This window comes from Taudactylus pleione, unplaced genomic scaffold (genome assembly GCF_031769625.1).
Source record: "Taudactylus pleione unplaced genomic scaffold, aTauple2 ptg000687l, whole genome shotgun sequence".
NCBI lineage: Eukaryota > Metazoa > Chordata > Amphibia > Anura > Myobatrachidae > Taudactylus > Taudactylus pleione.
In genome coordinates this window covers 1,217,755-1,230,866 of record NW_028285089.1, presented here as the reverse complement: position 1 = coordinate 1,230,866, position 13,112 = coordinate 1,217,755, and the positions used below count along the sequence as shown (strand labels likewise).

The 13,112-nt window shown below is 41.5% G+C and overlaps 1 protein-coding gene across 1 annotated transcript in view; it reads left to right on the top strand.

Moving 5' to 3' along the window:
* Nucleotides 1-11,661, top strand: part of NUP88 (nucleoporin 88) — a 37,036-nt gene extending 25,375 nt beyond the window's left edge. Inside the window, exons 11-17 of the mRNA XM_088456105.1 lie at nucleotides 65-223; nucleotides 3,254-3,379; nucleotides 3,902-3,967; nucleotides 4,487-4,567; nucleotides 4,866-4,992; nucleotides 8,447-8,565; nucleotides 10,231-11,661. Of these exons, the coding sequence (XP_088312231.1) occupies nucleotides 65-223; nucleotides 3,254-3,379; nucleotides 3,902-3,967; nucleotides 4,487-4,567; nucleotides 4,866-4,992; nucleotides 8,447-8,565; nucleotides 10,231-10,294 (742 nt within the window). The 3' untranslated portion in view covers nucleotides 10,295-11,661. The remainder of the gene's footprint in view (nucleotides 1-64; nucleotides 224-3,253; nucleotides 3,380-3,901; nucleotides 3,968-4,486; nucleotides 4,568-4,865; nucleotides 4,993-8,446; nucleotides 8,566-10,230) is intronic.
* Nucleotides 11,662-13,112: the final 1,451 nt, after the last annotated feature.

Here is a 13,112-nt window from a genome sequence, read left to right as displayed (position 1 = left end):
TTTTATTTTACTCTGTTGTAAGTACCTTATTCATTTTATACATACCACCGTGTTTGTTTTGCAGAACGACTATCCGTCCACCATCCCCACCTCTCCTCTGCTCAGAGGTTGACTACAGTATTACAGAATCTCTACCACATGTCTTAGCAGATGTAGAAGGTCCTTTTGAAAATCATATTAGAGGAATTTTGATGCGGAACTCTGCAAATCCTTTGTTGCTAAAGTATGTCGTTTTTTTTTAATTATTTTACTGATAAAATTACATAGTTGGTGCCTGAATAACTTTTTGTCTAGTTTAGTGGCTAACTTCGCACTTACAAAATGTAGTTTATCCAGTGGTCAAGTATTTACCGAAAATACAAGTAAACCTAGTGTTTACTGTAGATTAAATTAAATTCATAAAGGTCCTATTGCATTTTCCAATTCCTTAAATTATAAACACCTTGGATAATCTGGCACGTTACACAGCGGTGGATGCTTAGGCACCAATGTCCTGGGGTATTTCTGCTGTCCAGTCCTTCAGGAATTCCAGGTGCTAGGAGAGGGATTAAATCAAATTCAACATGGTGTGCTCCATATATGCAAGGGTAGGGTCTCAGTACCGGTCTGTGAATGGTACTGACCTTGTGTATCTTAGCTATAAGCTTTGGCCGTTCATTTAAAAACACAATGTTTGTTGTTTTGATTGATGTAGAGGGTTAAAATTGTAAATGTGTGTGATGTAAATGGTTATAGTTGTATGGTAACAATTTTATTAGGAGATATAGGGCCTGATTCAGACCCACTCGCGAGCGGCTGTCCGCTCGCAAGTGGGTCGATGTTATGGACTGAGCATGCGCACGACGGAGGGAGCTCCGTCGTGCGCATGCGCCAGACGCGACGAGCGAAGGAAAGTCCTTCGCTCGTTGTGTCCGATCAAAGGGGGCGTGCTGTCAATGTTGATTGACAGCACGCCCCCTTTGGTAGGCGTGCCGGGGGCGTGCCTCCCTGACGGGGGCGTTCCCACGGGAACGCCTCCCGTCAGAAGCCGGCCCACTGACATCACTAGTGATGTCAGTGGGAGTGATTTTTGCTCTGATAGAGCCAAAATCACTCCGGAGCTTGCGGTTGAAAACCTCAACCGCAGGCTCCGGCTCGCAAATTCGATGGTCGCGATGGTCTCGACCATCGCGACCATCACAATGCACGCTCGTATAGCCTGTGGGTGGTGACCCACAGCTATACGAGCGTCCAGGAGGACGCTCCATGAAAATGGAGCCCGGCCCTCATTCAGAGCGTGCGCTCTGCTCAGAGCGTACGGCTCTGAATGAGGGCCATAATCCATTATTTTGTGTTTTGTACTGTAAAGGGAAATGTAAAGCACTTTGAATCCTTTAGGAGAAAAGCACTATATAAATAAAATTTATTATTATAAATGAACAGATACCAATTCTGAAAAAATAAAATTGGAATAATTAGCATAACAAATGGTGTTACCGGCAAATTTGTTAGATAAGATTTCAACCATGCAAATAATAATAAAGTTTCTCATTTCCATGGATATAAAAGATGCTTATCTCTGTACATCCCAATCTGAGGGCCATCACAGCCACCTCAGGTTCCTGGTGAGGATATTCCATTACCAGCTCAGAGTTCTGCCCTTCAAGTGGGAAACAGCTCCATCTGTTTTCCCCAGTCATGGTGGTTATTGAAGCGCTTTTTGTGTTATACCTTCCCTAGATGACCTTCTGATAAGTGAGCTTGGCCTCTCCTTTCCTAACCCGCTTGCAGCTAACAGCTGCCCATAGTATGGAAATGAATGTTATAGTCCAGTCTCTTCCCTGCCAAGCACAAGAGTCTTTCACAGGAGGAGACAAATCTGGCCATTCAGAGAAAGGTGGAAGTTCTGCTATGTTGCAAACTGCTGAAATGAATAGCTTGAAGCGAATGGGTAGAATGGTATCCCGTCAGTGCTGCTGTTTGCTCACTGACGGACCTTCCAGATTTTGTCCATGGTAGTCGCAATTAAACCCTCTTTTGGCAACTTGGCTCTTCAGCCTGTCGCCACAAAACTCACTTCTGTTATGGCTGTGACCCTATCCTTTCCATTTGGTATTGCACCATCATGACTATGGATGACATCCTGCAGGGATGGTGAGTAGCAACGCAGGGGCTTAAGTCACCTAGATGAGGCAATGTTGCATATAAACATTCTCCACCTAAGAGCAGTGCTAAAAGCTCTGCTGCAAGTACAGTCTTTCCTACATTGCAGCTTCACCTCCAGTTAGCAAATGCCATGGCAGTGGCATACATAAACCCCAAGGTATGTCCCAGCTATTTTCAGTCTCTATCCCAGGGAATGGACAGCTGGGAAGACACATTTCTGAGCGGTCATGCCATTCATCCCAGGAAGTGTTCTCTCCACCCGATGGTCTTTAACCAGATTGTGGAAAATTGTGGTCAGCTAGAGGTTGACATGATAGCCTCTTGGCTGACTATGATGTAGCACAATACTGTGTGAGAACCTGGGATCCACAGGTATTTACCATAGGGAGTGGAGAATCTACATAGCTTGGTGAGAGGGCAAATTGTTCACACACTATTCAGGTCTCTGCTCGATTTTCCTCCCCTGTTCTGCTGGTTGTTTCGTAGGTCTTAAGACTGGTGCTTTCTGGCATTGCTGAAGCTGCCATTCAAAAATCTTGAGTGCATTGACTTTAACTTACTGATGTGGAAAGTTTTTTTTTTTTTTTTTTTCCTGGCCTTTGGTCCAGCCTAAGGTGGTGTCAGATTTCCATCTGAACCAGGATATTGTTGTTCCTGTTCCTGGGACTAGATGTATCCTTGGGAAGTGGAGGACCTCCCTACCTCCTGGATGTGGTCAGAGCTCTTGGTTCTTTAAGAGACACAAGTGGATAACCGGCAACAAAACCAATGGCATTATTGATTACTGCTACCATCAGACCAATGGTGTATTGCTCCTGTTACTGATAGCATTGCTGCCCACTCTTCCTGATCTCCTGGGCAGCGCAGAATGGAGCACAGATGTGCTGGGGTGCAACCTGGTTTTTTCACAGCTGTGGCTCAGCGCACCCTCCACTAGAGGCAGCTTTAGAATGTTCCCAAAGGTGGATGAAGGAGGAAATAGGATTGCTGGGCTTGTGGTTAATACATCTCTATGAATCCATTTGTGTGTGTAAATAATATTAAAAAAAATCAGACAAGGAGAGTGTGTCAATTTGTGTATTTTGCATTAAAACTTTATTTTTTGTAGCTCATCAAATAAAGAGTCCTCTCCTCCACCTGAAGAATGTCTGCAGCTGCTGAGCAGAGCAACCCAGGTGTTTCGGGAGGAGTATGTCCTCAAGCAGGATCTGGCAAGGGAAGAGATCCAGCGGAGGTGAGCTGCATAGAGATTTATTTATTTTGTATACTCTCCCTGTGTACCATCAATTAACAATATTCATAAATGTATAAAAAAAAATGAAGAACATGTTTTTGATTTCCTATGTGAAGTATTATTGCATGTATGGCCATCCTTAATATTTGGGCGCACTTACACACTTAAGCTGGCCACACACTAGACCAACTTACATCCAACCAGCCAACTTGTTGATTGGTTGGAATGAAAATCTGGTAAGGAATGGGAGTAACTGATGATCAGTAATTTGCTCCTAAATGCCAGAAAACAGATAAAAATGGTCGTCAGACAAGTTTGTTATATGTTTGATCTAAACAATTTGTTCAAACAATAGTGTTTGTAAATTTTCCGGCATTTGGGAGCAAATTGCTGATTGTCATTTGCTTTCATTCCTTGCCAGATTTTCATTCCAACCAATCAACTAGTTGGCTGGTTGGACAGGTAATCTTTAGATGTGTAGCCAGCTTTACTTGGGAGATTCTTACTGTGTTTATTGCTTAGGGTGAAGTTGCTGATTGCACAAAAAGAGAAACAACTGGCAGATCTGAGTCACTGTAAGGAAGAAAGGTGAGTTACCTGTCTGATTTATCTACTTCTAAGATGGAAGGAATGAGACAACTTGTTTCTGATACCTTAGTATTACTGATTAGAAGTCGACTCCAATTTCTTTAAGAAATAGTTAGCTTTATGGCAAGGCACCATTTGCAAAATGTCACACAGGTACAAGTTGTGATTTGCTCATGGAAGGTGTGGTAGGCAGATACTTAATTTCAGTTGTCATCATATGCACAAAATAGTCGTTGCCCAAACTGAGACCAGCTGCTCCTCCAGAAAACCATCTGGTTGCTGGGCCCTCTGCTCGCTCCAGCAAGTCTCTACCAGTCACCGTTATGCTCTTTCACAACCTCTCTTCCTGGTCACCAGCAGGAGCTAAACATGCATTGTTTTATCACTGGTCTATGGATTATTTGCATATATACTTTAATGTATAAATTGTTTTTTGAACAAAAATCTATGCTGATGCGTTTCGTTTTTGGGAGTTTGTATATACAAAAAGCAAACTATTAGCTTTTTTGTGTTCTCAAGGAAAAGCCTTAAAGAAATGGCTGAACGTCTTGCCGAGAAATTTGAAGAGGCCAAAGATAAACAAGAAGATCTCATCAACAGGTCAGTACTGGTCGCCTTTATATTATGATGCCACCTCTGTCTTGTGTCCTCCTTGCATTGCTGTTTGCTGCTTCCATCAGCTTTGTCTCTGTGTTTGGAAAGAATGAAAGAAAATTGCTGGTCTCTCAATGATAATATTATAGATTGATATTTTCTATAACACTCCTTCAAAAGTACTAAAAATGTTCTCATATTGAGAAAAATATTGTTTTGTAGTCACATGAATATGAGATTGGAGGGTAACAGTACTGTTACATAAAGACATGTAACCAATCTTACCCCTGTATATGTCCACAAGGATGAAGGCAGTACTGCGGAGTTTCCACATTCGCCTCCCAGTTTTATCAGACAGTGAACGAGACATGAAGAAAGAATTACAGACTACACAAGAACAATTGCATCATCTGGGGAATGCTATAAAACAGGTAGAAAAGTTGCAGCTGTACATTCATTTGTATTCGTTTACTGATACTATGCTATAAACACTTCTTGTGTTGAATTGTGGGACAAAGCAACAGTGGGTGTAGGCTTGACTCCTGGAGAACGGGCACCAAGTAGGAAAGTTGATTGATCCTCTTGCAGTGCCATACATACCAAACGGATATCCAGTGTGGCTTAATGTCCTTTGGAGGATATTCTTCTGTGCCTGTTTTGTTAGTAATACCTTTCATATGTATACTGGCTTGACAGAAAGAAAGGTCTGTTCCTTCAAGTTTCCAGACTTCATTAGAGGGTGGAGCACAACTCTGGGGGGATCTTGTTTTCTTCAGTAAATCTGGTGTGCCTCAGGCCACCACCAGGGGACAGCGATTGCTGGACTGATCTTTGCAGAGATTGAGTGAGCAAGTATATGAACACGCTGTAGACAGACACTCTTCTCTATGGCTCCTGGGAGATGGGGCTCTGCTTTACTGTGCATATATTTGCATGTCTTTCAGGATCCAATTGGGTTACACCTTTTGTGGCGGAACTTCCATTAGTCACACCACCCCCACGAGACCATGCTCTCTAAAGCTGGCTACACACTGGGCTATATATCAGCCGTTCAATTGGACGGCCAATATATTGCGAGCGCATCGTTGTGTGCGTACCTCCGATATGAGTGTAAACTATGTTCAGACCTATTGCGTCGGCTGAGCAGCACAGCCAAAGGCAGATAGATCTGCAGATATATCGGCACATCTGGCTGTGTGTATGGCTGGTCCGCTGAATGCCTGTACAGTTGCTGTAGGGACCCACAGTGATTAACATCTCAACTGGGAGGGGGTTTTGGGGGGGGCAAATTCAAATGCCCTCACAGTTGTGATGTCAGCGATGACGGCGCAGATATATCTGTAGAACGATTCATAAGTATGTTTGCACTTACCAATCGTTAGGTTGCGTCGGCCAAGTGTAAATATCATGGTCATTGCTTGATACTGGTGTACTTCCAATTCTCCCTCCCTTTGGCCATGCATATGCAAACAATTGTTAAAATTAATTTAGTAATGCCTTTTCTCAAAGCCCTAGGCAACGTACAGCCTTTAAAGTATGACTATAAGCCAGCTATCCTGACAGAACAAGCTTTTTCTACTGCCTTGAAGAAATGGTCATCTGCAAGAAGTCTGTGCTCCCTCTTCTTCATGAGAAGGGGAATCCTAGTCTGAGGTTTCCTCATTTATTTATTTTTTTCTCTTGTAGCAAGGCTGGAGAACACTGGACAATGGGATTGTAGGTTGGGGCTGGAGCTCGCACTTAAATTAAACTGTTGCTTTAAATCCTAAACTCCTTCCCTCTGCAATCCCACAATTCACGTTTTTAGTGGGTTGCTATGCATATTTTCACGTTATTTTCCTTTTTTTTTTTTTTTTTTGAGATCATGACCTAAAAAAGCCAGAATACGCATTTTTCTCAGCCAGCGTCGGGTTTCCATAGACTCGTGCATGCAGATTCTGGGGTCTTTGGTCTCAACGTTCGACATGGTGGAGTACGGTCAATTCCACTCTAAAGTGATGGATCTAGTCAGGCGCAGACTCTCATTCTTCCCCAGGAGATAAGTCTCTCGTTACTGTAGTGGCTCCAGCGCTCACATCTGGAAAAAGGGCCACCCCTTTTGGGTCCAGGATTGCGTCCTACTCGCCACTGATGCAAGTCTTCGAGGGTTGGGGCGGTAACCTGTCATCTAACCTTTCAGGGTTGTTAGACTCATCAGGAGAGTCAGCTTTCCATCAACGTCCTGGAACTTTAGTGCCGTGTATAGGGCTCTAGGTAAAGCACAAGCACCTCCTTCAGGGACGCCTGGGAAATAAAAAGTATAGTTGTACAATACAACTGCGGTCGTACAGTGCAACTGTGGTGGCTTACATAAACCACCAGGGTGGCACTCTCAGTCAAGGAGCCATGCGGGATTCAGCTGAATTCTTCGTTGGCCGTAACTTCATCTTCCAGCACTGTCCGCAGTCTTCATCTCCGGAGTTCAGAATTGGGAAGTGGATTTCCTAAGTAGTCAGGATGTTCATGCAGGCGAGTGGGCACTGCATCCAACTACTAGCCCGCCATTTGTGCCTGCTGGACCTAGACATGATGGCATCTCGTCACATATTTTCATATCCTATATCGTCACAATCATCAGCTACCGAGATACTGCTCCTGCACCGGGGATCCAGAAGCTTTCCTGACAGATGCCCTGGCGGTTGCTTGGACATTCCCTGTGATTTACATTTTCTCTCCGATCTCCATGATTCCGCGGGTTCTCCGCAAGTTCAAATTGGAGTGAGGCACGGATTGGTGGCACCGGATTGGCATCGGCGCGTGTGGTACACAGATCTGCTGGGCTACTCCACAGACGAACCACTGCGTCTGCGGGTGGATTTTTTTCTAGGGGTCCGTGTTTCCATCCGGATCTGACCCGTCTCAATTTGACAGGGTGGCTCTTGAGGTGCCCGTCCTAAGAGTGAAAGGATTATCCAGGAGGGTTGTTCGGACCATGCTGCAGGCTCGGGAGCCTTTCTTAGCTCATATCTATCATTGGGTTTGGCGTACTTATTTTTCTTGTTGTACAACTAGGGGTTTTAACCGAAGGTCTTTCCGCCTTTCCCATATCCTTTCCTTTCTACCGATAGGTCTGGATTTGGGCCTCCGGCTGTCGTCCTTGAACATACAGCTGTCGGCCTTGTCTGCTCTCTTCCAAACGCAGTGAGTTCTCCATGTTCAGCCACTGTTCGTGTCTCCTGTGGCTTCCTGGGACCTGTCTCTGGTTTTAAAATTTATACCAAAACAATGTTACAGTGACTGGTCCCTGAATTTCTCCCCAAAGCTATTTCCCCATTCCACTTGAACCAGGACCTGGTCCCTTTTTCTGTTGCATCCTCAGGAGGTGCAATTACTCTTCTTGGAAGGATAAAATGGTTCTCAAAGCAGCTATCTTTTGCTCCATATGTAAACCTATACTCTAGGAGTATTCCATCAATGTGCAATCCTCCCTTCAGAATCATGTCCCTTTCTGCTAGTGTCGTCCATAAATCTTTTGCCTTCCGTAGTCGGACTTCCTTAAAACATCTGTTCAAGGTGGCTAGTTTGTCCTCCCAACCATATTTTCACTAGCTTTTACTATGCAGGACTGCTTTGAGCATATGCTGGTACAGCCTGCAGATTCCTACTGACTTCTACTGATTTAGCTTCACTTTTTTTTCTTTTGTTCCTGTTTGTTCAGTAGATTGCTGTGCAATATCCCATCATACTTATGTCCCTCAATGCAACACATGAATATAAATAATGTACAATATATTTGTTCTTACTAGGGTTTTCCCACTTAACTTGTTTTTGGTCATTTGTGGAGAGTTTTTTTTTTTTTTTTTTTTCTTCATTTTGTTTTTATTTCTTGATTTTTCTTCTACATAGGTTAAAATGAAAATGGCTTATCAGGAGAAACAGATGGAGAAGCGTAAAAGCCCCCGAAAATCGAATTTATCTCTGAGTGATTATCAGCGGAAGACTATACAGACTGCGTTAAAAGAAGAGTAAGCCAAACACTTACCCTATTAATAAACCTATTGAGCATTAATTAATGCCTAAACTAATATTTAGTCATGTCTAAATAATTAGTGTAAGATCACAAGTTATATATATTCTCCAGTGTTCTCCCCTAAAAATGTTGTCAGCTGGGTGGGGGCAGTGTAATCTGGCTGGACAGAATTTTTTAAGACTCTTGCAGATATTGCCCACTTTCTGACTGGACCAAGATATAATTGTTTCCAGCAATAAGTGCTGAGTGGCGGTGCCAGTCTGCAGTCTCCATAGAAAATGCTATAGGACACCTAGAGACCAATGGCTGATCTCTATCAGCCAGTGTTGTAGCTGCATATAACATTAGATGATCACCTGTAATTGCATTACAGGTAAAACACTGTTTTTAGTGTGTATGAGCTCTAATATATTACATTGCTATACTGTAACTAATAGCAGCTAATGAAATACCAGATTTTAGTAGCCTTGTTTATACTGACTGGTAAAATATTCTTTGGCAAGTTTAAAAAAATAAATCAAAGGAAGAAGAGATGGTATATCAGTCACTAATGATGGTCACTTTAATCTTTGGTGGACAGAGATTCCTTCATAACCCCAACTATGGGCCGTATGCAATTAGTTTTGCATCCGCGGAAAAGTTGCCCGACTTTTCGCCAACATCTCGTGTTTTGGACGCGGAAACTTATCGTGCACACTGCCGCTATTCGCCCTATTCAATTACAAACCAGATGAAAGCAGCGAATTCAAAACAGGTGGAAAGTGCTGTCAGAATTGGATAAATCAGCCTGAACCCCCCCAAAAAAGATGCACTAACATTGGGGATGAATGTAGATGTGTACTAATAGCCCTAATAAAACTGTGTGAGGTACTTAAGTTGTTTCAATAGCTTCTTATTAGCGTCTTTGCACAAGTGGTGAAGAATGGCATAAAGCAGTATTTTTGGGTGAAAATAAGTAGTCCTGGCAAATTTGGGGTACCTGAAAGTGGGTGCTAGCATATTTTAATGTCTCTAAAGTGAAGTTTTATAAAACGTGAAAAATGCACCTGTCACATGCACCTGTCACATGCACCTGTCACATGCACCTGTCACATGCACCTGCAGTCATAATAACACCTGACCCATCCTTGCAGATCCCCAAGAAGTCTATTTCGCTAGTTTATATGCTAGTCCCCCCACATTGTGCTTTCACCCCCAAAATGAAAGTACTTCTTTTGAGATGTTAAGGTTTTTTCATATTTTGACAGTTGTCCTTTGGGGGACTGTCCCAGGGGTCCTGAGTGTTTTCCCCACCTTTACACCCCAAAATAAAAATGTTGCACTTCTTTTCACCTGCTATTAAAAGGTGAATCTTTTTTGCCTATTACATTGCATTGACTTTCCGCGTAGGCGAAATCCGTCTGGACTTGAATTTGGAGATAAATTCCGAGCACGTGTAAAACCGTGATCGGCGATACTTTTCTGCTTTTCACGTCTAATTGAATACCGCCCTATGTCATAAACCATGTTTGCTACTTAAGAGTTAAATCATTACCCTCTTAGGATAACAGACTGTGCATAGCTTTATAATGTTATTATTATTAGTAATTATATTATATAGATTTTTTTTCCTCCACTAATGCTGTATTTATTCTTGTATCTTTCTCCTTTCTCTATTTAGAGGTGAACATATTCAAGAAATGGTGAAGCAAATAAATGATATCCGGAACCATGTGAACTTTTAACTCTGGAGGATGTTTGTATATTTTCTATGGAGACTGAGGCTTTCATTCATTATCGCTCTATCCACATAGTACCTGCAGAGACGGAAACCTTTATGGACTACAAAATTGAGCAAGATAATTTTTTCTTTTACATATTGTGCCTACAAATGACTTATTTATGTTAATGTTCTATTGGAACATTGAAATTATATTGATTGTAAACACAAGCTTTTTGGTCTCATGAATTTTGTAAAACCAACAAACAAAGAAAAAAAAAGCGTACTTGAAATCTGTGTGCTGGGGATGTTTGCGTGTCAAATACAACATTTTATAAAGTTATCAAGGCTGAAAAGTAAAAAATATATTTTCTTTAACCATTTGAATTGCTTTTATTTTCCTTTCTGTGATATTGTCATTGTCAGCTTTGCACAGGCACAGAATCTACTGCTAATACTATTCTAGCATTAGAGAGCTTATACTAACTTTAGTTTTAGAATTATTCTTCGTTCAGGGCAGCTTGAGATGTAGGTCGTCTTGTCTTGTGGGTGAACCACCCTCTAGTATATTGAACCCATAGACATTTAACATTCATTTTGATCGGGAGCAGCGTAACCACGACTAGCAAAATCTTAATTTACGTAAAACACCCACAAAGGCCAACAATAGAGACCTAACTCCCACTTAGTGATCTTATACTGCTTTTAGTACGCATGAAGAGATTTTGCATCATTCGAGGGAAGTGAATATCTTTTGGCATTTTATATAATTTACATGAAGCATATACTGCTGTGACACTTTAGGTATAATAATTCAGATTAGCTGTGTTTAACTATAGATGTAATTCTCACTTCTGCCTGTTCTTTGTGAATTACACTCTAAATTAAACTCTTGCTTTGCAGTAAAATTGTTTTCAGTCAGCATATATGGAAGCTCCCAGCTCTGTAAAAGTACAGATATGTAGACATTTCTGAATACAATATGTTTAATCACTTGGATTGTTGATATGGCAGCAATGAGGTATTCCCCATTGCTTTACTAAGAAGTTAACTGAAATAAGCACCACATCATGTATTCATTTCTAAAAACGTATATGGGTAGTGAATGGCACTGATATTTATACGGGTCACAGAGCTCCGAGGCATCTCCACATTTTGTTTATAGTATATTTGTAATAATTACTTTAGCTATTACTTATCAGAATTTCTGTGTTATTCAGTAATACATTCCTGTTAGTTTGTATTGCACTAGCCAGTTATATCATCAGAAATAATTGGGCAGGTGTGGTTTCACTATTTTTGTATTTACGAAGTATTAGGTCCCTGCTACTGTATAAAATATTTATATTACACATACATACCTGGAATAAAAGATGTGTTTTTAAAAGGTCATGGAGTTATTCAATGAATGAGGTTACTATTATGCTGTAAAAACTTACTTTTTTTTATAGAATTGCCGCCATGGCACCTTACTCTCAATAGTGCTAATAAAAATATAAACATTTCTAGTACAGGTTTCGTTGTACTTGTGTAGAATGGAAATCTCACCACATGGTGAAATATTTTTTTTACGGTAAATTGTGTGCATGGAAAGTTGTGCTTTTTGAGAAAAAAAATGTATAGAGATAGCATATTCCCTTTGGTTATGGATTGAAAGATCTACATTGTAGACAATGTCTAGATAGACACCAGTTGTTAGACAGGTAATAGGTCGACAGGAACAAAAGGTCGACACACGAAAGGTTGACATGTAAGCAGGTCGCCCGGTTCAAATGGTCGACAGGATCAAAAGGTCGACATGCATATGGTCGCCATGAAAATGGTCGACACTTGTTTGTTATTTCTAACCCTAATCTTCACCCTAACCGTTGGGATAAGTGCCTAACCCTAATCCTCCGGTAAGTGCCTAACCCTAAAAAAAAATCATGTGTTAACCATTTGCATGTCGACCCTTTGACCCCATCGATCTTTAGTTTGTCGACCTTTTGTCCCTGTCGACTTATTGCCTGTAACATCTGGTGTCTATCAAGACATTGTCTAACTTTTTACTGTAGATCTTTAGACCAGGTACCATTCCCCCTCCCCTCCTTCCCTTCCTTCCCCCCCCCAAAAAGAGTAATGCCTCCAAATGTCCAACTCCAAAGACCACAATTAAAGTGTGTGTCTGGCAGTCACTGATAAAGCAGAAATTCTGGAAATGCAAATGGACGCATCCAAAACTGCTTCTCCAACATATTCTGATGCCTCCTTTATATATGGTCTACTACGGACAACAATACAGCTTGGGGTAATCCAGCTTGCATCGACTCTCTAAGATGTTCTGTCCATTTAATGATAGCCTTATTGACCTAGGCAGATGACAAAATGGGTCTAAATAGGGATCCTGTGGCAACAAAAATAGATATTAGTATTGCCTAATGTTGTCTGTAATAGCTTTACTGTATTGGCAACAGGAATTTGTGGTAAATCTGGATAGTCAGTCTATAGGAACATCCACATTAGGAGGAGATTCCCAAGGAACCCTATCTACTTCAAGCAAAGGATAATTGACCTGAAAATAATTGGATATAACCTACTTTCTGTCAGGTTTTAGCCAGACTTCAACCAGCAGTTGTGGTGATGAAGGAAAATAAAGTTTTCTTTTTCCGGTTCTTATTAATCTTGTAAATTAAGAACCTCTATCACGGCTAAAACCCTTCCACCCCTTGCCTAGTAAAAAAAAAATCTCCGAAAGGCTGGTTCTCAAATCAGATTCTCCATGAACCTCTCCCTCCTCTTGAGAAGTGCGATCCGAATCTGAATCTTACAACAGTTAGATTTGAGAGGACCTTTGACGTTTCCGC